The following is a 25218-nucleotide window of genomic DNA, read 5'->3' on the forward strand; positions in this document are numbered from 1 at the left end:
GTCAAGATGAGCTCAGGACATCTTATTATGGCAAAAAGCTAAGAAGCCTTCAGACTATTGTTTAAAACACACGGAGTCAACTTGAAGGAGCCCCTGACGGTCAAAGACAGGAGACAGGAGACTGTAATCATCAAAATGATGCCTACAATTGCTTAAAATTCATCAAATGTATAGAGTTCCTCACAAAAAACTCTCAAGTTCACTCACCAGCCATGTCTAGGACCAGACAGGATGCTGGGCACCAGACTTTATTTCAAAGCTGGTTAATCAAGGGGGGAGAATCAAGTTTTATTTATCCTTTCTTATTCAAGCTGTATTTCAAGACAATCAAATAATCCCTAAATGCAGAGGGAAGGACAGCACTTCAAAAAAATCACCTTTTGCAATATTCCTAATGCTCATCAATGGCTGCTAAAACCCAAAGGGGAGAGCCTGGTGGAGAACTTCATTATGGCTGGACAGTCTGACAGCTCAACCCACTGATCAAACACGAGTACAGGTTGGAAAACCAAGTGTTGGACGTGTCCAGAGATGATACAGTTGGGAGCGCAGAGACCCTTCCCCCCACACCTGAGCTCCAATCTACTTCAAACCTCTGAACTAAATTCACCAATCCATAGGACATACAGAGACCGGAGAAAACGGGTTAGATGAAACCACAAAGATGCAACAAGCCCAAAGAAGAATGTGCAAACTTCTACAGGACGAATGACCCAGCCTCTTCAAATAAATTAAATGTTGTGTGCATGGAGGGGGAGGTAGAATACAATCGACTTTAAAAAACTAATCTTCTAGGGGTGCCTTGGTGCCCAAGTTAGCTAGGCGTCTGACTCTTGGCTTCAGCTCAGGTCCTGATCAGGGTCATGGGATCGAGCCTCGCATTGGGTTGTGCGCTTAGTGTGGAGTCTGCTTGAAATTCTCTCTCCCTCTGTCCCGCCTCCACTGCACTCATCTCTAAGGTTTTAAGATTTTAAGTGAATCTTAAAAAAACAAAAACACCATCTTCTAAACCAATTAAGTAGATCTTGTTTGGGTCCTGATTGCAACTTACCGTGAGAAGCCACTTGTAATACAACATAATGTGGTCGTGGAGGTTGGTTACGAGGAATCATTGTCCATTTAGCCGCACGTGATCATGAAAGCCCTGCGCCGTTAGGGACTCAGGGATAAAACTAAATCACGTCTGAGATTTGCTTTCAAACGCCAGGGCCGAAGAGGGAGGAGATGCAAAATATTGCCGGCGAGCATAAGGATCTGCAACACTAACCTCTCTACTGCCCTAGAGGCTTAAGATTGTACTTATAAAAAATTAAATAAAAACAGAAACCAGTGACACAATAAAGACCAAAACGCAAGACTGCAAAACACCAAATCTATATTTACATCCACATATAATAACATAACTTTAAGCTGAAATATATCATAAATAAAACAAGTAATGTCTACTGTTTGACAAGTATCAACAATTAAAATAAATCAAACTGGAATGAAATAAATACATAAACAAAAATCCAACGGATTGTACCTCTATTATATGTACTGTTGTTGCAAAGGAAAAAAAAAAATACAAAACCAGTAGTATCCCAATAGTTAATACTGATAGACCAAAAACAAAAACAAACAAAAAATTTTAGAGTATAAGGGCTGTGGAAAAAAGGACATTTTACGCATTTAGAAATTCAGAAATGTAGTTAAGAAAGGAGAAATATGAAAGCCCCCAAAATTTCAGCATGGCATGAATTGACTTGTTTTCAAATAGATTTGGTGATTTTTTTTTTTTTTTAAAGTACAGGTTTAAATTTCAGCCCTCTCTCGTATCCCCTTTTAAGATTTACATTTATAGTCACAGCAAGCCCTCTGCAACACTCATCGGATTAGGCAAAGATCAAGTCAATCATCTTGCAAAATGTGTTAATCTTCAAAAATAGACTATAAAAAGTGCAAAACTATGAAAACAAAAATCTAGATTATGTACATATGGCTCAGCTTGTGAACAGGAAAAAAGGTAAATAGTGTACACTTTCCTGATACAAAGCACTTCATTGCAATGCCAGCAGACCGATCTCTAATCAGGTCTCCCTTCAACGCGGGAGTTAAGACTTCTCTGTCAAGTACGCTTCGTGGTGCATAATGAAAACAAAACAAAACAAAACAAAAAAAATCAGGATTCTTTTAGGACTTTACTCTCGCTCTAACCCGTAAGGGCAGGGCAAGAAAATTTAACAGTGCAAATTTATTTTTGAAACAGTTTTCTTAAACTATTTTGCGGTTGCTAAACCAATGTACTGCTGAAAAAGCTCAGCCACGGACAGAGCATTAAGGGAACCAAAGTTTAAAACACCTAGCAAGCCAGCTGGTGGCTATCCTGTCTTTAAAAAACCCAAACTGCAGATGCATGGAGGAAAAACGTTGCTGCTCAAAACAACCAAAAATGGGAAGACAACTGAGGTCGGGCAAAGATCACATCTTCCCCATGACCAGAAGGCTCAGCCAGCAGTTCCTTATTCAGAATCAACGTGTCTGTAATGGACTCGAATACGTCCACAGGTCACCCCAACGCCAGGCACCAGCAAGACATCCAGATACAAACCTAAAATTTGCCCCCAAACGTTCATGTCCTTTAAAACTGCTTCCAATGTGTCACTCGCTTGTATCATTCAGCACTTCTGTTCTTTTACATACTAATTTAACTGAAAGCCAAACAACCTGAATTTTCCAACAGAAATGATTAATAAGATAGAAAATGGAAGTAACTCCACATACAAATCTGGTGTGTTTACTGGCTATGTGGCCACTCTGCAGAGGACACGCTTCTCTGTAAACACATACACTTCAAACCCCCACAAACCACACCAATTCTTTCAGGAAAGGCTCGTGGCTCTGGACTCTCCCTCAGCTGACAAAATGAAATTCGCCATCAAAGGGCACCGGTTTCATTCATGGCCGACCTCAGGACAAGCAGCACACAGTCACAGAGGGTCAATACTTCCGATAACAATTTTGTGAAGACGAGAGACTGAGGCGGATTTAACATAATACAAATCATTGGAGACATTTTTTTTCTTTAAAAACATACATTTTAAACGAAAAGAGCACAAGTAGCAGGAACCGCTCAAAGTGACGAGCTACGTGAGAGGGAAAGTCACACACAGTATCCCAACAAGCAGGTCTAGAACTTACAATATGTACAGTTACCTGAGGTGCGAACATCATAGACTTTCTCCCCGCCCCACCCCCCAACCCAGACGGTTTCTTTCCAGCAGCGCTCAAGTAGGCCAGACACTCCTCTTCTTATTTGGTCGGTTCTAAAAAAAATATGATTCAGGGGCAAAATAGAGATTTCCAGTCTCCATTTGTGTACAACCCAACTGTTCCAACTATAGTTTTTATTGCTATTTGGTACAAAAGTGAACAGGACAACTTTACACAACCGTAGTGTTCCTGGTATGTTACATGCATGGCACGGTCAAGCTTATTTCACGGCTTCCACCGCCGGCTCTCCCAAAGGATGGACGGACTCGATTCCCGGACAGTCCGCACGCACGGCCATCGCGAGCTACGGAAACAAAGGGTCAACACGGTTAGAACAGCTGAGAAAATCCACAACAAACGAGCGCCACCAACAGAACAACAGGCAGTGGGAGGGAATGGAGGCTCACACAGAGTTCCCACTTGAGCTCAAATGTCGCCACAAAGGGGCGCCCAACCTGGCTCCATGGGCAGAGCACGTGACTCCTGATCTCGGGCGTGTAAGTTCAAGTCCCGAGGTGGGTGTAGAGGAGACTTAAGAATAAAATCTTTATTTAAAAAAAGAAAATAAGTGGCAGTGAAAATACCAGGACACCAGGACTCTACACGATGCTGTACCGTCTCAGAGACACCCGCTCTATACGGGACAGTGACCCAATGAAGATGATTTTACGAGACTCGGAATTCCTAGCAGTTACATGGAGTCTGGCAGAGGCCAACGGTCACTGAAGAGAAACCGAAAGTTTCTAACATCGTCTGTTCCGCGAACATCTAACAAGTTTTATCAGGGATGGCCCCAGCAGGGGGTGAGGCAATAAACACCGGCGTCTCCTCTCAAGCTTGGCAGGCAGTGAAGCCGACAAGCAAGCGAGGGAAACCTGGCCAACAGGACGGCTGGAGTGTGCTGCTGCCGAGGGACTGTGCCGTCAAGTGCAGGAAACGGGTGACAAAGGACCGGTCCCTTGTAATCCAGACATCAATTCGTTTGTTTTAATGGAGAACGGGCTTAACCCCCTTCCTGTGTCAACACTTGACTCTCGTTCTACTTTCACTGTCTGAGGGGAAAGAAGTGAGTAGAGACCCATGTGAGGCTGACGGGCCCCACGAGTTCCCCCCTGAAAACCGGAGGGAGAAATCCTGCCCTGGTCCTGGAGGCTAGATGGCAGTCACGGGACAGGACAAGGTTTCTGCGAGAGAGAACTCAGATCTATCCATGAGCCCCAATCTCTTCAATCTACATAGAGGTAAAGGCGGCCTCGACTAGGTCTTGTGAAACTCGGGCCACACTCCGAACGGACTAGACGACCCCGCGCACGGCTGTGACGCTGCTGCTCCAGTTTTCCGTGTCTCTACAGTTACAGACGTTTGCCGCGGGAATCAGCAAGTGAGAACGCAACTACTCCTGGCCCCCTCCCCTCCCCACGGAGGCGACGGCACAGAGGTTCTGAACGAGCTCTTCAACAGGAGGGCTGGGGGAGAGGGACCCAGGCACTGGCTCAGCAGACCCAGGACAGAACCAAACAGCATAGGCACCGCTCAAGTTACACCTCCAAGCCTTGGTACCCTCATCTATAAAGCGCACGCAGGGCCTCCTAGCCCAACGGTCAGCAAACATCTTCTGTAAAGGGCCAGAGCGTCATTATTTTCAGCTTTACAAGCCCTGAGTTCCTTGTCACACCTACCCAGCTCTGCTAATGCGGCACCGAAGCCGCCAACAGTACAGGAACAGATGCAGCAGTGTACCAGTAAGGCTTCCTAGACAGAACCAGGTGCTAATGCCTGGCCTGGTGTCCCCTGCTGTGGGAAGGCCTGAGTGAGGTCAGAATTATAAACCCCTTCAAGGCAGAGCATAAAATAAATGCTTAGTAAATCCCAGTTGCTACTGATATTATTGCTCCTATCATCATCACAGATACCCACAGACCCTGAGCCACTCCAAGTCTGGAAACACATTAAAATTAAAATTAGGGGCACCTGAGTGACACAGTCCATTAAGCATCCTGACTCTTGGTTTCAGATCAAGTTGCATCTCAGAGTCACGAGATCGAGCCCCACGTCGGGCTCCGCTGAGATTCTTTCTCTCTCCCTCCCCTTTCTCCCCTCCCCACTGTGCTCTCCTGTTCTAAGATAAATCCTGTTCTAAGATAAATAAATCTTGTTAAGTATATAAATAAAAGTAATTTCACTTTACATTCTACATGATAAACTAGGTGGTTTATTTCAATTAAGTAAAATCAACACATCATATAGGCTCACCTTTCTTACCCAAAATAGGAAATCAGGTTTTTTTGTCATTTGGTCGATAATGTGCATTCCCAATAAAATTCTCATAGTTTCTCTTTTGTAGCATGCTGCTAGACAAGTGTTGGTATGACACAGGCCTTTTTCCTGTTTGGAAAAAAAAATGTGAAAAAGTATTTAGAATAAAGTTCAGTAACTGAGAAGGTGTTTGTGGATTCTCAGACGTCAGTCAACTCTGACAATTCCGGACTGGTAATGGGACCAGATCACACCAGTTGTGTGCATGTTGCAAATTACCACTGAAACATTTTTAAGTGCCCTGGGGATATTTGCTAATATAAAATTTCAAGTCACTAAAGCTAAAATAGGGCTAAGTCCTACGCCGTGGTTAGTAAGAACTAAAAAGTCAAGACCTAGGGTTTAGGCACAGAAAAAGAAAAAATGGTAGCATAAAGTATTTTAAACTTATGTGCATCAGAAACCAAAACTGTGGGGAAAAGGAGAAAAAAATGCTGATTTTAAAAAAGGGTTTTTCCAGGTCACCTGGCTGGCTCAGTCGGTGGAGTGTGCAACTCTCAACCTCGGGGCTATGAATCTGAGATTAAGAATACTAAAAAATAAATTCTCTAAAAATATTTTTAAAAATTAAAATAAATAAATAAATAAGAATTTTGATTTCAACACAGAGCCCAGACTCTTCAAGTTAAGGCTAAGTTTTGACTCCTAAACATTTTAAGATCTGGTAAGAAGAAAAATAGTTTTAATCAAAAAACTGCAAAAATTAGTATTCTATCACAATTTTTATGAAATTCACTGGTGTGTGTGAAATCAATTGTTTTTTAATTTGCTGTCCCTGCCAGATCAAATGGCATCAAGCTATCCTTGATAAGGGTATTGTCACCCACAGAACCCTCAATTGGAAATTAATACAAACAGAGGTTTCAAACAGATTTCTCTTTGGAGCTGCACACACCAGCAGGACTTATATCCGACAAAGGAAGTGGTTTCTTCAAGTCTGCCAAGTGGGAAAGGTCCTGGGACACCCTGATCTACCTCTTTACATGCCCAGGTCTGCACCACACATCCTGGAGGGAGTGCAGCCAGGAGGAAGCAGGGGCTCTGAGAACATTTCCACACCGAGAACTCCAAAGTAAATCTACTTTAACAATTTATCCATTTCAGGGATAGGGTGTCCCTCTTCAAATGCACTTAATGTTTAACAAAGGCTAAAAATAAGGCAGCGTGAGTCTAGAACATCCAAACTGGTCAAAAGACTGTTCACTGGGGTTCCTACACTTTCTGTTCCTGGTGGGTGGAGGGCCCATGCTCCCTGGGAAGAGGGGGACAGGAGGGTCACTGCGAGGTGCCACCTGTTAGCACGGACACTGGCAGCCGCATACACAGCCAAGGGCCAAGGAGCCGAGGTCCGGCTCCAAAGGACCTCAGCGTGGGGAGCAGAGACCTCACCCCAGCTCCGACCCCAGAATAGACCACCCCAGACCGGACGGGCCCGGGACGGTCAGTGAGGCCGGGGGCTCGTGGGGGGCTTGGAAAGCCAGTCCCCAGGCCGGGGTGGCCCCATCCCTCCGGGCCAGGGCTCACCTTCGGCGGCGGGCCCGCAGGCGAAGAGCGGCGCAGGCGAGGCGCGGGGCTTGGGCGGCAGCGCGGCGGGCGGCGGGCACACGCACTCGCCGGGCAGCAGCGACTGCAGGCCGCGCACCACGTGGTACTTGGGCAGCTCGAAGGCCCGGCGGAAGGCGGGCGCCGGCGGCTCGGCGTCGGGTCGCGGCCGCTTGGGCAGCGGCTCTCCGGGCTCAGCGGGGCGTCCGCTCTGGGGGTCGCGGCCCCGCGGTGCCCAGGGGCGCTCCGCACAGCCGTTGGCGGCGCCGGGGCCCGACGGGGCGGAGGCGCCGGGCGCCCGGGGCTTGGCCTCGGGCCTCCTGCCCCTCTCCGGGAGGGCGGGCTCGGCCTGCCGGGCGGCCCCCTGCGCCCCGCCGGGCTGCGGGTGCAGGTGCTGGTGCGGCGGCCGGGGCGCCTTCAGGTTGCTGGGCGCTAAAGTGCTGGGGTCGAGCCCCGGGGGCGGCGGGGGCCTGGCGGGCGCGGCGGGGCCCGGCTTCCCGCGGTCGCGGTCGGCGGGTGCGGCCTTGGCAGGCGGCGCGGGCGCGGGCCGGGCCCGGGGCTTGGGGAAGTGCGCCAGCGGGGCCACGTCCTTCCCCAGCAGCGCGGGCGGGCAGCCCGTGCGCCGGCTGCGCAGCAGGGACTTGCTCCGGCAGTTTTTGTGGATGTCGGGATTGTATTTGTGCTCCAGCCTCTGGTGCATCATCAAAACCTCGGGATAAAAGGTCTTGAAGGTACAAAACGGGCAGGTGATCCCTGGGATTAAACTCTTGCTCAGAGAAATGGCCGGGCAGCCGTGAAGCGCTCCGAGGGACAGGTTCAGAGGTTTCTCCTGACAGTCCCCGCCGGGCTTGTGCTTGCCGTCGGCCACCGTCCCCGCCGGCTTCTCCCTGGGGCTGCCGTCAGCACCGTGGGCCGCACTGCCGTCCACGCGCGCAGGGACCCCCGCCTCCTCCCTACACGCCGGCTCCGGGGGCTGAGGGTCACCTGGCGCCCTCTTCTGCAACACGTCCAAGTACGAGGGGGCAGGCGCTTTGCCCATTTTCTCAGTACTGTCATCAGTTGCATTTTTATTGAAATCCTGAGTATCTCGGTGTACTGGTGAGAGGACAGCGTTGCCCAGAACATTCTGAAAGGTAGAGGCCATCCCCTTAAGTTGCTTTGAAGGTGGGCTGCCTTTAACATCTTTGGCACCATCAAAAAATCTTTTCAAATTTTTGGTTTGCGCACCGTCAGTGGCTAGTAGTGCATCTTCGGTCTCCTGGTTTTTCCCATCCGTCTTGACTTCGGCGGCAATATCGATCTGCTTGTCCTTGTGATGTCTCTCCAGGTGATACCGCAGAGACGTCTTCTGCGCTGCAGCATAGTCACAGAATTCACATTTGTATGGTTTTTCACCTGAAACAAGAAATGCCGCTGTGTCACACACGGGGTCATGAAAAACATCAAAATCCATCTTTGGAAACTAAAATTAACTGCCAGGAGGGAATATAATATAGGGTCTTAACTTTTCCCTTCTCTCTCTACAAATCTGCGTATCCAGGATTTTTCTCAAGTTGCTCACTTAATCACCCTTACTCTACTGAATACTTGAAAATGCAAATACATGTCTTCGACTTTTTTAAACATAGCACATTTTAAACTTATTTAACCTTCATCATAGCCCTATGGCACAGGGTATCATTATCCTTTTACAGCTAGGAAGACTGGGCACAGCCAGTGAGTGGAAGAGAGACCGTTCAAGTCTGCCCAGCCTCCGGAACCGTAACTATGTTACAGCCGCTTCTAAACCTAAAGAAAATACTGAATACATTCTCATTGCCTTCTAAATCATAACAGTTAATATAGAAGCAGCTGTGGCATTAAAAAACATTGAAGAGGTTTTAATAAGATAAGAGGATACAGTAGTCAGAAACTAAGTAAGAAACTAACTTCAAAACAGAAATAGTTCAAGTTACACGGACACTAACAGACTTAAAATGAGAGCTGCCATCAACATACTACACACTTACTATTAAATTATTGCAGAGGCCTAACAGAATATTTGAACAATATAAAAAGAAGCCAAGACACAAAGCTACATCGTAATTCTTTGAGCTAGTAAGAATTAAGAAAATCTAGGAAGTTCCTTACCTGTATGCGTTCTGAGATGAATATTGAGGTAATAATTTGAACGGAAAAACTTCCCACAATAACTACATTCTCTTGAGGATGTAAGATGCTTTATTTTTCCTCCATCATCATTTTTATCTTAAAGCAGAAACAAAAAATATTTCTGTAAGAAGACAGCTCAAGTACACAAGTAAGACAAGGTGACATCAAGTGTTCTTGATTTTTTCAAACTTTTTTTTGGAAAGCAGAAAATAATTTTTGTATCAGTGCTGGGGTACATCAGAAAGGACAGAACACACCACATGCTATTTTGAGACTGACTGAAGTTTTGGAAGCTTTTTATAACACGTGTGCCCTGTTTCTAGGTTTTGTTTTTGTTTTCTGAGTACGGCAGAATTTGGTGTCCCGGGTTCAGTCCTTCCTTTGCCTCAATCACAGGAAAGATCGTAACAGACTGACATGCAAGGGCAACTTTCTGTTCTCCCAGCATGTCTGCAACAAGCAGGAACCGGCAGACTAAAGCTGGACCTACAGACACTGGCTGGGATAACCCACTGCTTCAGGATAACTGATTTAGAAAACTCAGCCAATTGAAATTGCCAATTTCCCCAACCACCAGGGAAAAGAAGTCTGTCTTAAGATTGGGCCAGCTACCACTAGAGGGTAGCAAGCACAACTTAATCTTTAAAGAAAATAAAAGGTCTGGGCTCTAGGTCAAATGCCTAAGAAAGTTTGTCAAAATTTAGCACGTTTTGGAAAGCAAAGTGTATCATTCACAAGCACTCACATGGCCAAAAATAAATGTGAGATCAATCAAAATCTGTGCCCAAATGACAAAGGCCTAAACCATATACTTCAATCTCTGCAACAACCGGGCCGGTGTATCTGGGCTGCAACACAGTGAAGGCCCGCAGGGGATACTAATGACAGGAGGATTACACCCGCCACCACCCACCACCAGCCTCCGAAAGACCGTGACATCTGCTACAGTGAAGATACCCGCTCCCATAAAAATGACTTGTTAAGAGTTCTAGATAAACCTCCTCTTACCGAAGACTATTACATGCACCACAACGAGGACCAGGAAGTGGAGTCATCTCTTAAAATTGAGCAAAACCAAACTGGCTCTTTTGCCTTTTAAACTGTTAATTCCAACTAAAAAGGCCTCTTTTCCCTGTTCCTTCCCCCATTTTGCATTTTAGACTATGTAGATCTAGTTTATAAATTTTAAAACGCAGCTTAGCAGCCAACCATGGGCAGCCTCCAATACAACAGACAGGACTGCATGATCCCCTCACTGAACTCCCCCCCACAGAAGGCAACCACCACTAAACACCTCTAAACACCGTAAACAGGCAGAGACAACCACTGATGGTGAAGACTTAAAAAACAATCACATGAACAACCACTATTAAACCTACTATGAAGTTGAACATATAAATAACAATTTATATTGTTATAAATATACAATAAATATACAATAAAAACAATTGTCTTTTGATCCTAAAAGTCAATCTCAAGAAAGCCAGGTTGATAGTAAGTAAAAGGAAGATAAATCTAAACCACCACATTGTAATATAAACTTAGGAAAATCAATTCTCTAAATACAGAAGGCCCAGCTTTGTCTTACAATCACACCCAACGAGCTGAATTTGAACCTACTGCAATTTCCTACTCCCTAGTATGTGTCAGGATTTATGGTATGTTGCATCATATCCAGAAAGTTATGACATGCATCTGTTTGAACATAAAGGACATGAAATGTCCACATATACCTGGTCCCTACTCCTTGGGCATTGCCTCTGATTTTATAGTTCCTACGAGGACTGCAAACTTTTTATCAAGAGGCTGCTGAAATTATCCTTGGGAGGTGGAATACGAGGGTTGATGAACCAATTTTGCGAACAGAGAGAAGAAATCAGGGCAAAGAAAGGTTAAGCAACATGTAATCAGCCACAGAACAATGCAGTGGCAGAACCAGACTAAGGGCAAGTCGTGGCGCTCCCAGCTACGGGCATTCTATCCGCCTGACGACCAAGATTGCCACCTGATTCTTCTGCCCACACCACCTACTGGCAGAAGGAAACCAGCCCACCTCCTTTCTTTCAGGGCAACAGGGCAGCTCACAGACCCAACCATCTCCCCATTACCGCATGTCCCTGAACAGGAATGACACTACTAGGAACCACGGTGAAGACAACAGGCCTGTGTTCAAGGCCTTTGTTCTATGAGGTCATGAAGACCCTATAATAGGGTTTTCTAGATTTCTGAAGACTGCAGTATCCTAAGTGCTAAGGCTTCCTGTGTTCCCTGAAACTCAAGACATCCTAAATCCTCATCAGGAACATCATCCTTTGTGTGATGGCAAAAAGGACCTGACACTGTTTGGAGCATGAAGAGTCCAGGGTACGACATGGTCAAATTCACCTTGAGTCTCACACCCGAGTTCGCACAAGCCAGCCGCATACCATCAAGCTACAGTCAAAGAAGGCAGCGGCGTCTGCTTCAACCAAAGACCACTTTTGTGAATGGTGACATCCCTCTTAGACTGAGTCACGTTCCCACCATTCAGTTGGGTGGCCTCAACTGATGCAAGGATTCTTTTAACTGCCTTCAAGGAGCCAAGCCTTTATTCAAACAAAATATTATTTAACAGACAGAAGCACCTCTGGTTCAAGTGCAGATAGGCAAGACCTAAAACACAGCAGGGGGATCCTCTGCCTTGGATAAGTCCCCAGGTCTCAAGAGATGAGAGGTCCCAGGGCACCTGGGTGGCTCAGTCCTTAAGCAGCTGCCTTCAGCTCAAGTCATAATCCCAGGGCCCTGGGATGGAGCCCCACATCAGGCTCCCTGCTCAGCAGGCAGCCTACTTCTCCCTCTCCCACTCCCCCTGCTTGTGTTCCCTCTCTGGCTGTCTCTGTCAAATAAATAAATAAAACCGTAAAAAAAAAAAAAAAAAAAAAGAGAGAGAGAAAAGAAAAGAAAAAGAAAGTTCCTGAGCTTCCCAGCCATTATACAAGACATTGTAAAAGCCATTCATACAAGACAAATCTGACTGAGCACTTGAGATGCCTTTAAACCATCTTTGCTACGTTCAGTCCTTTTATTTTACACACCAATGCTCTTAGTTCCCGAGCTGTTAACAAACACTAGCCCGGCAGACATAGAGGACAGGGTACCAGGTAGCATCAGTTTCTCTAAAGATACCCTTGCTCTGGCTGAGAATCATTCCCGGTTCCTTCTGTGGCCACGAGAGCACCGTGCGGAGGAGGAAGCGCAGGAGAGCTGGGTCTGGGAGCACAGGGTCGTGGGTCTGCGGGTCGCATGTAAGGACAAACCCTGAAGCCAAGACCAGCATCTCTCCCCGGACGCCACTGGCACCGGGGCCACACCTGCGGGCTGGGAGCCGCCCGGCCGCGCTCAGAGGTTCGGCATCCCTGGTACCCCCCTCCCCCCGGGTGTCAGCCGGACACACACTAACACGACCGGGACACCCAAAATTCTTCTAGACGCCGCCAGATTCCACTGGGGGCAAAACCGCCCCAGGTCGGAACCACGGCCCGGGACCGATGCGCGAGGGAGGCTGCTGTGAGGCTGGCGTGGCCTCCGGGACCAAAGACCGCGCAACAGCAGGTTCAGAGCGGGAAGAAACCCGGAGAAGAATCAGGGCCCCGAGAGCTGCGGGGCTCGCGACGGGCGGGCACCCCAGGGGCCCGGGCGTCCCCCCCCCACCCCCGGCCGGCCCGGCCCGGTCCGGCCCGCGATCTCTGCGACGGGCGCAGGGGCTTACCCAGATGGAGCCCCTCGGGAAGGCCGTCCTCAGAGCCGTCCTCGGAGCCGCCCTCCCGCTCGACGGCTCCGCTCTCGTCCAGGCCGGCGGGCAGGTCGGGGGAGCAGGTCCTGGGCTGCCGGCCGTCGGCGGCCATGGGGGGCGACTCGGCGTCGGCCCGGCGCTCCTTCTTGTGCACGCGCGAGTGCAGCACCAGCTGGTGGTAGGTCCGGAAGGCTTTGCCGCACTCGGCGCAGTGCGTCGGCTTCTCCTTGCTGCCCGACAGCTTCGGCTCGGCCTCCGCCGAAGGCACTTCGCCGCCGCCGGCTCTGGGCTTCTCCTTGTCCTGCGCGAGGCCGGCGCAGCCGCCGCGGCCCGCCCGGGCCCTCCCCGCGCCGTCGGCGTGGCTCTTGCCGGCGCCCCAGATCTCCAGCAGCTCCTCCTTCTCCGAGCACGAGTCGTCGTTGTCGGTGCTGCCGTCCTGGCCCGGCTGCTCCTTCACCTCGCGGCACACGGCCACCTTCCCTTTGGTCGCCAGCTGCCAGGCCTGGTAGGTGGTGAACGGGTCGAGCTGAGGTATCCATTTCGGGGGCCTGCGGCCGCTCTCGGGGTGCGAGGCGGGCCTCAGCCTCAGGAACTGCAGGAGCTCGTCCCCCGGGGGCGCCGTCCCCCCCGGCGGGGCGTCCGCGCGGGGCCCGGCGGCGGCCCCGGAAGCCGGCTCTTTGGTGTGCATTTTCCTGTGCTCGAGGAGGCTCTCCTTATCCGGAAAGAGGAAGCCACAAACCATGCAGATTTTGTAAGGAGAGGCGAGGCTCTCGGCCGCGGGCTCCTGCACCACCTCGTTGATGGTGGCCGGGCTCTCGGCGCCCTGCTGCACGCGGCTCTTGGCGCCCGACTTGCCCGTGTGCGTCCGCATGTGGTTTTTCAGGAACCAGGGCTCCTTGAACCTTCTCCCGCACACGCTGCACCCGTACGTGAAAGAGTCCTTGTGTTTCTTCATGTGGATCTCGACGTCGAAAGCCACTCTGAAGGTCTGCCCGCACACTTCACAGCTAAATTCTTCATTTTCTTTACAACTCTTGTCCTTGGGAGGCTCTGCTCTCACTTGACTTTTATCGAGGGGACTGAGATACTCCGCTTCCACGCGCAGGACCGCGGGCTCACAGAGGATCGGCCGATGTTGCATTAAGACGTGTTTGTTAAGGTCTTCTGAGTGTGTGAAGGTCTGATTGCAAAACATGCAGTCCAAGGGCATATATCCTTCTATTTGGATTATGTTTTTCTCCTGCGTCGCTCTGAAAGGAACGGTGCTGGTCCCTTTTATCGACACGGCATCATCCAGCTCCGTCTGGGCGCCAAGGGGACTGCCGATCACTTCTGGTCCATCCATATACACCAACAGGGACTGAGTTGGCATGTTTCCTGGCACTTTAGGATTGTATATAAAATTAGAATCCGGTGGAGGAATTTCTGGAATTGGGATAAGGCCACTTGTAAGACTTGTCACTCACACCCCCAGCAGCCCTGCACTTAGCACTAGAACAAATATTTGTTATAAAAGTTCAAACGAAAGTATATATTCCTGCAGCTTCTTATCTTCAGAAGTCATAGGAAGCTCGGTGACAGAGCCTCTCACTGGTTCTTTCCACACACAAGGCAGACAGACTCCCCAACGCTTTGATTCAAATATGAGTCAGCACAAAGCATTAATTCTCTTTGTCTCCACTGAGTGAGTGATTCAATTGAGCAAGAAGTCAATTCAAGTCCCCAGCAACCTGGAGACAAGGGATTTCCAAAACCTAGAGGGGGAAAAAAAAACACAGAAATGGTTAGCTGCAGCCAGGGGAAAGAGAAGCCTGGTGTGGACGAGTCACAGCTGGTCTGCTTGGAGCAGTTAGAAGGCACCCAGGTCATCTGCAGCTCTGTTAACCAATACAGTGCGTGTCCCACACGCTAGTTAATTAGATCATTAGCATTTTATCCAATCAGTACACTTAGCAAATCGCTAGATTTTCATCCAGTTAAGAAACTTAACACGTGGTCCTTGGAAGATTTCAATCTATAATGTAAAGATTCAGAGCAGAAACTGTTAAATTCAACAGAATACATAGTAAATGCCAACACTACCAGTCACATGTGTATCCTTATAAACAGACACCGAATGCGAAAAATGACAATTACAGCACTTGAAGTATAACTTTAAAAGCCAGAACTTCCAACTGTCTTACTTACAGTCAAGAAACACGAATGCCAAAATGCACCTTTGAAGCTTACGCATGCGCCTGCCAACCACACACACACACACACACACACACAACACAGGAACCTTCCCCAAAATCCATGTTCAATGACTACAGAACACCTCGGGATAATGCTCATCTTGGCCAAGAGAAACCTTCCTCATTTTGGCTCACAGATATTCTAACCCTCAACCAACCGGCTGCCCAAATTCCCAGTTTGCTTGTAACAACTTTCTGCCTTCAACAAACCTCAGGGTTGGGCTTCCCTGTCCATACAATAAATAAGAAAATACATACACAAAGCTACTTTGTGAATATACACTTTAAATAAAATCCTCCACACCACCAGCTCGACAAGGCTCAGTCTTCAATCAGAAAACGGGTCCTCCCGTTTTTTTTACCCACCTTTCCCAGTACGCACTGGTCCGCTGAAAAATGGACTATGACTCTATTTAGCTCTGCAGACTAAGATTTAGAAGCTAATTTTCATTCTTGAAGAAGAATTAACCTCCAAAAATCCAATACCACTCCCCCCACACACCTTTCTGGCAAGCACAGAATTGGTTTTTAAAATTTCTCAACTACTTTAACTGAGGTCTGTTCATTCTCCCCAGCAAAACAAAAAGACTTGCAAACTACTCCCACCACCTTCAGCTTTACTTTCTTCTCTCCACTTCCTCAAAGAGCAAGGGCCTCTAGGCTCAGAGAAGACAAGGAAACATTTCTTCCCCTTCTTTACACTCATAATACAAGAAAATTCTCATGCCCCTTGCTATCTTTAGTTTTGAATAAACCCGATCTTTAACATTAAGCTTTTCTAAATAAGACTGCAGATCAAAGATTAGGGCAAAGAAAGAACATACTGAAATGTTTTATCTTAACTTCTGGGTCTTTTGTTGTAATCACAATGGAGGATAAAACACTGGGGCTGGCTACCAGCTTGGTGGGAAATAACAGAACACTCCAGAGACCTGAGTTCTAGTTCTGGCTAAGTCACAGCCTTCAAGCTGTCACCACCATATAGCCCATCTTGATCTACTTGATGGAGATGGATTAAATGACAAGATCATCCTCGAGGGCTCCAAATCTCTGTGGTTCTGGGGGGTAGGTCTACATTATGGACAGACCTAATTTAGGATTCTATGCAGTCATTTATTCATTATACAAATATTTACCCAGCATACCAGGTAATACTTTACCTGAAGAAATTAACAGTACATATTCTAGAAAAGCCAGCTCTCAAACTAGACAACATTTTTTTCACCGGCTGACAGCTATATGAAAAACAGAAACAGCTCAACAAGTTCTCCACCAAGTACACATATAAATTTCAATTTGAATAAAGGCTGTCCTCCATTTGAGGCGCTTTCTATTTTTTGGTTGCAAAATAGCTCTTTAAAAAATCAAACAATGGCAATAGGGAGCAGTCAAAGTTTTTGTTTTTTGGGTTTTTTTACTACCTTAATTTGTCAAAATCCAAGTCAGTCCTCAGTATAATCTTTTTCTTTTCTTTTAAGAAATTCTACTACTCTGTGATATTTTAAATTTGGGGGAACTCCAGTTTTCTACAGATAATCTTTCCCAAAAAGACACCGATCCTAAACTCAGTCTCTGAGTGAGAAACATGATGTGGGCACCTCCCTGTTGTGTATTTCCCACCCAGGGCAATGCCATGTAACTGGAAATGCCTGACTTCGACAAACAGTTCAGTTTCCATTTTTATCTCTGAAATGCTCCAATATCTAAGTAAAAAGGAAGTCATCATCAGCTTCTAGCACAAGACCTGAAAGATTAGTAAAGGAGGCACAGTGAGGGGTGAAGGACGGGTGAAGGCCCGGAGAGGAGGGGAGGAGCCCCTGCACCAGGCACCACGGAAGCACTTCTCCCTCAAGGGAAGCTTCTGGCACAGATTCTGATGGTCATTACGTGTGCACACAACTGTCCTGGGCACTAGACTGCATTGGGTCAAAGCCATCTTTACTGCTCGCTCAAGACAGGAAAACCCTGGGCCAGTCCTTTGGAGTAAGAGCCCAGGAGGAGAGACCCTGTGGACCATGTTCGCTGCTAGCCCCTCCCACCTAGAAGGGGTCTCTGGCACGGGGTCAGGCCCTCAAGAAGCCCCTAGTGACTAAATGAACAAACAGTGTATGTGGTCAGCACAGGGGTAGAGTCAATATTGCCCATCTCTGGCCACAGTCACCAACCATAACTCGGCTGATATTAAAATTAACTTGAGGGTACATCAGACCTTCTACCACCTGGCTCTCTCTCTACTGGTGCCATCTAATACGCCATTCTCTGCAGTTTCAAGGGTATAATAAAAAATAATCGTATTTAATCACACCACGAAGTTGGCCCGCACAAGCAACACCGTATCATTCGGATTTAAAACTGCTCTCCTTCCTGACCCACCGGAACAGAAATGCAGGACAAGCTGGGGAAATCTCTGAGAGCAAATGCCTTCAACTCGTAACTTTAGAAACTGAATGCAGACTAAACACTTCCTTAACCTATAAACCAATTATCTACATCACTTAAAACCAATCTGCTAACAAAATCTAAAAATCTTTTAGACTGATTGCAATAACAAAGACTTTAATACTAACAAAACTTACCAAAAAATAGACATTCTAATCTAATTACAGTTAATAACAACCATGCCAGGCGAGTCAAGTGAGCACCCACACAGCCGTCCCTGAGCCCTCGGCGTCTCCAGGGGGAGCCCACAGAAGCCAACCACACAGCAAGACGCGGCTGGCAGGGAAGTTGTCTTCGCGGAAGAACAGGAGGAGGGAGCAGGGCGAGATCATAATCCAACCCCTACAATCTAAATGCGTTTAGTGTGCAGAAAAGTCAGCGTGCGGAAACACAACTAGGCTAACTGAAAGGCAGCTGGCAGGAATGTTTTTCAATGTTTAAAAAAATGCTCTTAAACCTTTACTCAGGTAAATGATAGCACTTAACCTTCAGGCATAAAGCTCCAGGCACCAGAGGCAATAACCAGTATATTCTTTCAGAATATGAGGGCTTACTTGATATTGTGATCACTTCAAAAGAGACTTTTTAAAGAAAAATTGACAACCACATAATCTTTGAAAAAAGGAAGGAACCAGATTATCAGTGCCTGAAACAGAAGTCTAATGCTCTCTAGGCCATGTCTCCTGGTGGTGGTGGTTTTTGTTTTGTTTTGTTTTGTTTTGTTTTTTAAGGCAGATACTCGTTTTTAAGTAAAAGCTCCTGTGAATTCTGCACCACCTCTAGATTCTGAAATTAGGAAATAGTATACATTATACAATGCTTAATGAAAAACACACACTTTGTGCTGGAGCACAACAAATGAGAAGTCAATGCCACCTTGCTGACGACTGCTGTGACTTGGGAACAGTTCTTTCCATCCACATATACTCACGCTGTTAACCTTCAGAGACTGCACAGGCTCTACTTAGCTGAACAGGTCATCTCACATCTTTCTGATATGGCATATTTATTACCCTATTATAGCGCCATAGGAATTCAAAGGCCTCAAAAACTGACCAAAAGATTATAAATTCCATTTATAATCAAGTCATTTGCTGCATTCCTGCAAATCCACATTCTCCCTCTGAGTTACTTAAGTGTCCAAATAAATGATCATTAAAATATTTAACCCAAACGAACTGCTGGTCTCTGGCCAATTCATTTGTACCCTTTAAGCAGCAAAATTATCTCCAAGATCTGGTCAGGAAACTTAGTTTTTCTATAAATGTTCCTTCTGAAGGTCACACATACCCTTTTTTTTTGTCTTAATCCAACAAGTGGAGAGAACTGCACATAGAAAGCCACAGCACAATCCAAACCTGTAACTTTAAATCCTTCAACCCTATTTCAAGGAAATCACCAAGGTCACACCCATGAACTAAATGGTCAACCCAACTTTCCTAATATAGCTGTGGAAAGATGCTGAAAAGTTCAGTGAGAGAAAAAGATTAAAATATTCAGAAGTTTACATTCAACATCACAATCTCAACTACCCAAAAGCAAATGACTGTTCAAAGGCAAAGCTTGGGGGGCAGATCCTACCGAACAGACTCATTTTCTTGAAACTTAGAAAGAGCTCAGTCCTAAAAACGATTAGAGACCAAAGTACTGTAAAAAAAATGTAATCACATTTGTATATTTGATTGTCCTCATTAAAAACGCTGCCTGATTCATTCCAAATCAATTAAGGTCAGTTAAATGATCTTAATGTGAACTTGAAGCACCACATATTAGTTTTAGTTTCGGTATTATCAATACTAACAGATACTGTGGTCTGTAAACTGGCTTTTCAAAATTCCATCCTGACCGGAAAAAGAGAAGTCTAAGGGAAATGAATAAAAAAAGACTTTTCATTAAGCAAGATGGAAGCCAGGCTCTCTCTGAGGTTCCACTACTGCTCCTTAACCAGGACTACCTTTAAAGCTTTGAAAAGATTTCAGACAGGACAACTGCACCAAAAAGAGGGATTTCACAAACTGAAACAGTAAACTCTTCTTTCTTTACCTGTATTCTTTCGCCCTCCACAAGGAGGGAGCGCACACGCGCGGGTAACTGTACATACAGATAAACACTTTTAAGCAGCTTGCTACACCACCACCCTACATACCTACAGCTCCTGCTCCACAGGGCCCAATGGTGAGTGTTCTTAATTATACCCCATTTAACTAACCAGATTAAATATAAACATGGGCACTGCCTTTTTCGGCAGGAGCTCTTTCTTTAGCAACATTTAAATATTGCCCTCCCTATCTCTGTTGAGTAAATAACTCTAGTTGTAGGTCTGGCTGGTTTAAGCCACCTGTTTGCTTTCAAAATTAAGGGGGAAAACTCTCCTTTCAATTCATCCATATAATCACCGTTAGGGAGACTTATATACTCAACTGAAAACAGAGCTTATCTGCAGATTAAAAAAAAAAAAACAAAAACCCAAAACACTTCTTCTGGTGTAACTGACCTGTTCTGAGGTTATCCTGATTGGACACAGGTAGGAGAAAGAAAAACACGTAGTCCTCCTAATGCTGATACAAGAACAAAAGAGATCCAGACTCCCAACCTCCAGTCCAACCAGAACTGCATTTTAAGTCCATGAGGCTTCCTGACACGCAAGAAACTAATGAACAAACAATACACAAACCCCTAACGAAGCCATTACAGAACTGGCACCCGACTCCAGGGTCCTGGGGCTCCTCTGCACCGAGTGAAGGAATGTGGTAAAAACAACTTAGGTAAAGCCTGAAGAACAAAAGCTGAGGAATTTAAACTGATTCTCTCAATTTAACTTACCCAGCTGTCTCTTCGGGTTTAGTAATTTTATTTCTCAACTTTATCATAAAATTACCAAACTGGCCCCTAATTTCCAGTAACTCAGTTATGTAGTTACCCTGGGCAGGAAGTAATGGGGATGTTAAGAACAGTCAGTCAACAAATGTTCAAATGTAAAGTTGTTAATGAGCATTCCAATGTTAAGCATAAAAGGGCAGTTTGTGGCGGCAGCTGGCTGCCAGGGGCTGCCCCACTGTTTATCTGGAAGATAACTTTATACAAGAATTGAGCTCGCTCATCATGAAGGGCAGATTTTGGGAAAAAGATGGTCCCTGTCCCACTTCCTCAGAATCCGGACTTCTCTCTGCCCTCACGGTCTCAATTCAAAATCCCATGCCCCACAGGCCACTCTAAATTTGCCTAACTCTGCTGCAGGCTGGAGAAAAACACTCCAGATCACCTTTTTCCTAAAAGCCAACACTTGAGAAGTAGACTACACTGCCCCCCAAAAAGGAGGCCTTTTGGTTATAATGATCAAGTTTCCCTCTCCCGAATTTCAGAAATTTCCTGCTGTCTTTGTGTAATTCCTTCTTTCTTCCACGTGCATTTAAACTGGTTAACACCCCTCCCCCGCCCACCCCCCCTCCATGCATCAGGAGATGGGGTGTACAAATCGAGACTCCCCCACAGCCTCAAGTTTAGTTTACATGCTGTAACTAAACCCTTCCCTATTTAGAGCGTTTAATGTGACTGGGATTTCTTTCCTTTCAGCTCAGTAGCTGTTCTGTAAACACCTTCCAGGTTTTTATTTGTAACACCTCAGCAACCTGAAAACGGTTCTGTATGTTCCAAAGGTAGTCGTTTCAATTCAAATCTCATTACACTGATTTTATTCTAGTGGAATACACCTCAGCTTATCCAACCGTCTCAGATGTCCCGTTCCTACTGTACAACTCTGAAGCTTGAAAATATATAGCCATTGTTCAGGACTTTGGCTTCCACTTTCCAATTCATTTGCTAAGCATACGGCTACGGGGTTACACTCAAATAGGAAATTAGCAATGAACCATTTAAAATAAGTCATCCCCAGCAACCTCAAAAACCCTGACATGCAGGCCAGACTTAGCATACGTTGAGATGGAACATTCTCAACTGAACTTGTCTTTGAGCAAATGGAAACAAAGCTTCACTTGGAACATAAAAAAGGCCCAATCATTTACAGTCCTCAGAGAGTCCGATAAACGTATCTCTTTTTTTCAAGTAGTAGACAGTACACAGTCAAGAGTCATTAGTACTACTCCAAAGTTCTTATGCACCAATATCATGTTTGTGACAACTGTGAGAAAAGCATGTAATTTTATAAAGTGGGAAAACAGCCCATCTTTTGGGACCCCCAAGGCTCTAATCAAGAGTCTCAGAATTAAGAGTGCTCCAGGGTTGGGAAAAGGCAGCCCTGCTGTGGCAAAAACATGCCATTTCATCATAAACGTTGTTAAAAGAGAGAAAAGTGATTATCTGAAATGAGGAGAGAGGGACTCCGTCACTGCCAGGCCATTATACCCCTTAATTATTTCATCAGTTTGTAAGTGACTTGATGATTAAGTCTTATTTTCTGATTTCCTCTTTAAAGGTCCACTGGAAGGGAACCAGGGGCTGCTATTCCTCCCAGAAGTTCCTCTGCCAAAAATGGAGGCTTACAAAGAGAATGCAAATCTACCTCCACCTTCAAAGTAAAGGCAAAGTCAAACCCTCCTCGCTTCCCGCCTCCCTCCTCTTCCCTCCGCTACCTGGTGGGGGCAGGGGGGGGGGGGACAAGCTGTTATCTCAACAGATTTTTCAGGGTGAAGGGGGCAAAGTATTTTCTACAAATTTTATCGAAGTGGTGTATTAGTTCCTTTTTTTGATTAGGAAGTGAAAGGGAATAATATGAACCCAAGACAACTGCTAAACTTCACTCTTACAAGTTATTAAAAACAGCAAAGGTCAAACTGCAAAGTGTTAGAAGGTGCTGTGAAGATAAAAAAGGACTGAATGAAGCTGTACACTAAAGAAAAGTCTGTGTCCTTCAACTGGAAAAGTCATAATCCTCCCCCACTTCCTCCTCCAGCAGGCAAACCAAGGTGGGGTCTGAAGCAGCAGCCTTCCTCCTCACACCAAATAATTAAAATTCCAAACAATCAGATTATTAACCCTATTCCAACAAACAAGCCAAATAAATTGTAAATTTGTGTCGTGCCTGCTGACAACAGGATTTTTAAATAAATCACTCTGCCTCTTTGAACTTAATACTTATATAACTGATTGGGGGGGGACAGCAATTTGGGGTGGGAGGGGTTTGACCTCACTGAAACACCAGGATTAAAAACACACACTACTAGAGTCTTTGGGACACTGAACAAAAACAGTATCTAAAATAAACATGACTTCTCAGAAAAAGTCATCTACCATTAAGGACACACCTTAAAAGTTCTTAGCACACATTAACTAAGCAAGCACAAACTAGTGGTTTGACTGCTGTATTTTTCAGACAAAAAGCAATTAGATTATTACTCTGCACTTGTCACTGCAAACACTGAAAGCTTTTTAGAAACTCTAGATTATTCATTCTCAAAGTATTATAGAATTTAGCATTTCAACTCTTATTTGGTATCAATCAAGGCATCCATCCTGGGGGAGGAGGGGAGTACAGTAAATGAACATTTTTAAATGTACTTCTTTAACACATACAAAAGAGAAGGTGCGAGGCCTCCCAAGACCCCTACCTAGTTGCCAGGCCTGGCAGGCAGCTGTTGTTACCCTGCCTTTTCTTTTGTTGAGCTTAATCTCATGTCAACTCATTCAACCAACTCAAAAGCGATGAAGACATAATTGAATCAACCTGAACTAAATCAGACCTAGGCTTCTTAAAACATACAGCTTAATGGTTCCAAACGATCTAGAAAGCTAGGAAACCAGCTAATATGTAGCATGTAGTGGTCAGTACTACACGACCCCAAACTGGCCCAAGGACCACCGCAACAGACTTGCATCTAATATAGGTTTAGGAATGTTCCTGCCGATGCCTCAAGCCCTATAGGCTGATTCAGAAAGATAAATTGGGACTCAAGGAATTTCAAAGAAGAACACACCAAAGACTTAAACTTTTAAATGACTACTCTTTTCTTGGGGGGGGGGGGGGGGTTGAGAAAATAAAGTTTCTACTCCAAGTGTAAGCAAGCCACTGGGGGGTCCCAGAAGTGGCCACTGGTGGCTCTTTCCTGTTCCTGTAACTAAACCTTTAGGAAAAGTCCCCGCCTGCCCACCCCACCCTACCCCACCCCCATCCCACCCGCCCAAGAATGCGGCTTCCCGTCCTCGGTGGCCCTTCCCTGAATCCCAAAAAATGTGGGTTCCAACCCAGACCTGAACGTCTGTCCGGATCATAGGCGCAGGTACCTGCCTGCACACCCCACAGGCCAGGTCTAGCCCCCACCCGTGCAGGACAGCCCAGGCCGCCCCAAATCCGGCCTCCAGGGCCCCCAGCAGCGCGTCCTCCTCTCCCCTCCCCATCCCGTGCCGCTCGCATTTTGGGGCCAAAGCAAGAGAGAAGAGGGCTCTACATCTGAAACTGCGCCGTTTCACCACTCAGCGCCTCCTGGCAGAAACTTCCCTTTTTAAAAAAAGAAAGAAAGAAAGAAAGAAACACTTAGAGGCGAACATTTCAATCCTTCCTGCCCTTTAGTTACTAGTTCTGCTTCCAGTTGGCTTCGGGACTCCAACTAGAAATGAGAGTTACACAGATACTCTTTAAGCGTTTAAGGGCTATTTAAAAAGTTTCAAAAAATCTTTAAAATTAAAGGGGGGGGGGAATACACCTTATCACACACATCCAGGAAACGCAGCCCGTGCACCGCCAGCTCAGGGATGGGCAGGAGACAGGACTCCCGGGGACGGATTTTGGGGGCGCCGGGGGGTTTGCTGGGGTGCGCTTTGGGGTCCGCGGCGACGCCAAGCCCCTCCCTCGGTCCCTGTAGACGCGCCCTCCGCCCGGCCCGTGTGGACGGTCCCGGCCATTGTTTGCGGGGGACGCCTGTTAGGACGCATTGTTTTGGCTGTTCCCAAGTTGCCCCGGCCCCTCCCGGGCCATCGCGGGGGACCCCGCACCGGCCCCCTCCTCTCCGCCCGCCCCCCACGGCCCAGCCGGCAAACCCGGAGAGCCGCCCGGCGGAGCCACCCAACTTTTCCGGAACAGCCCCCCACCCACCCACGCACGCACGCAGCCCCCGGCTCCCTCGGGCCAGCCCCTCGGTCCGGGCCGGAGAAGGGGGACTCCCCGCCCCCAAGCCATCCTGACTATCCCCAAGAGTGAGTGTGATGGTCAAACACTGTACACACCGGGGGCTCGCCCGGCACCTCCTCGCCGCTGGAATCGCTCCGAAGCCGGGTGGGGAGGGGGCGCCCTAGAGGAGCGGAACAGAGAGCTGGAGCGGGGGCCGGGCGGGGCGGGGGTCCTCCGGGGAGGGGGGCGAGCTAACGAGCACGGGAGACTCGAGGGCGGCTCGGGGGGACTCCGGAGGGCGAGGCGAGGCGCCCCTGGGCCCGGCGCGGGCGGGGGGCGCGCCCCCTTTACCTGCGGCTCCGGCTCCTCGGCCATTTCCTCGCTCGGCGGCGGCCGGGACTGAACTGACACCACACGAGCGAGCCGAGGTTTGAATGAGGAGGGAGCAGGCG

General features: G+C 47.1%; 1 protein-coding gene across 7 annotated transcripts in view; it reads right to left on the reverse strand.

Moving 5' to 3' along the window:
- Positions 1–1358: 1358 nt before the first annotated feature.
- Positions 1359–25218, reverse strand: part of ZNF217 (zinc finger protein 217) — a 36908-nt gene continuing 13048 nt past the window's right edge. For 4 of the 7 annotated variants that reach the window (XM_082744957.1, XM_082744960.1, XM_082744956.1 and 1 more), the window contains 5 exons: positions 13010–14787; positions 9241–9357; positions 7093–8505; positions 5506–5637; positions 1359–3556 (listed from right to left, as the gene is read on the reverse strand). In XM_082744957.1, the coding sequence (XP_082601083.1) occupies positions 5528–5637; positions 7093–8505; positions 9241–9357; positions 13010–14405 (3036 nt within the window). In that variant the 5' untranslated portion in view covers positions 14406–14787 and the 3' untranslated portion in view covers positions 1359–3556; positions 5506–5527. Of the gene's footprint in view, positions 3557–5505; positions 5638–7092; positions 8506–9240; positions 9358–13009; positions 14788–24882; positions 25210–25218 lie in introns of those variants that run through there. The other 3 variants (XM_082744961.1, XM_082744955.1, XM_082744958.1) reach the window with 3 other exon arrangements.

This window comes from Mustela nivalis (genome assembly GCF_964662115.1).
Source record: "Mustela nivalis genome assembly, chromosome: 8".
In the NCBI taxonomy this organism is placed as follows: Eukaryota; Metazoa; Chordata; class Mammalia; order Carnivora; family Mustelidae; genus Mustela; species Mustela nivalis.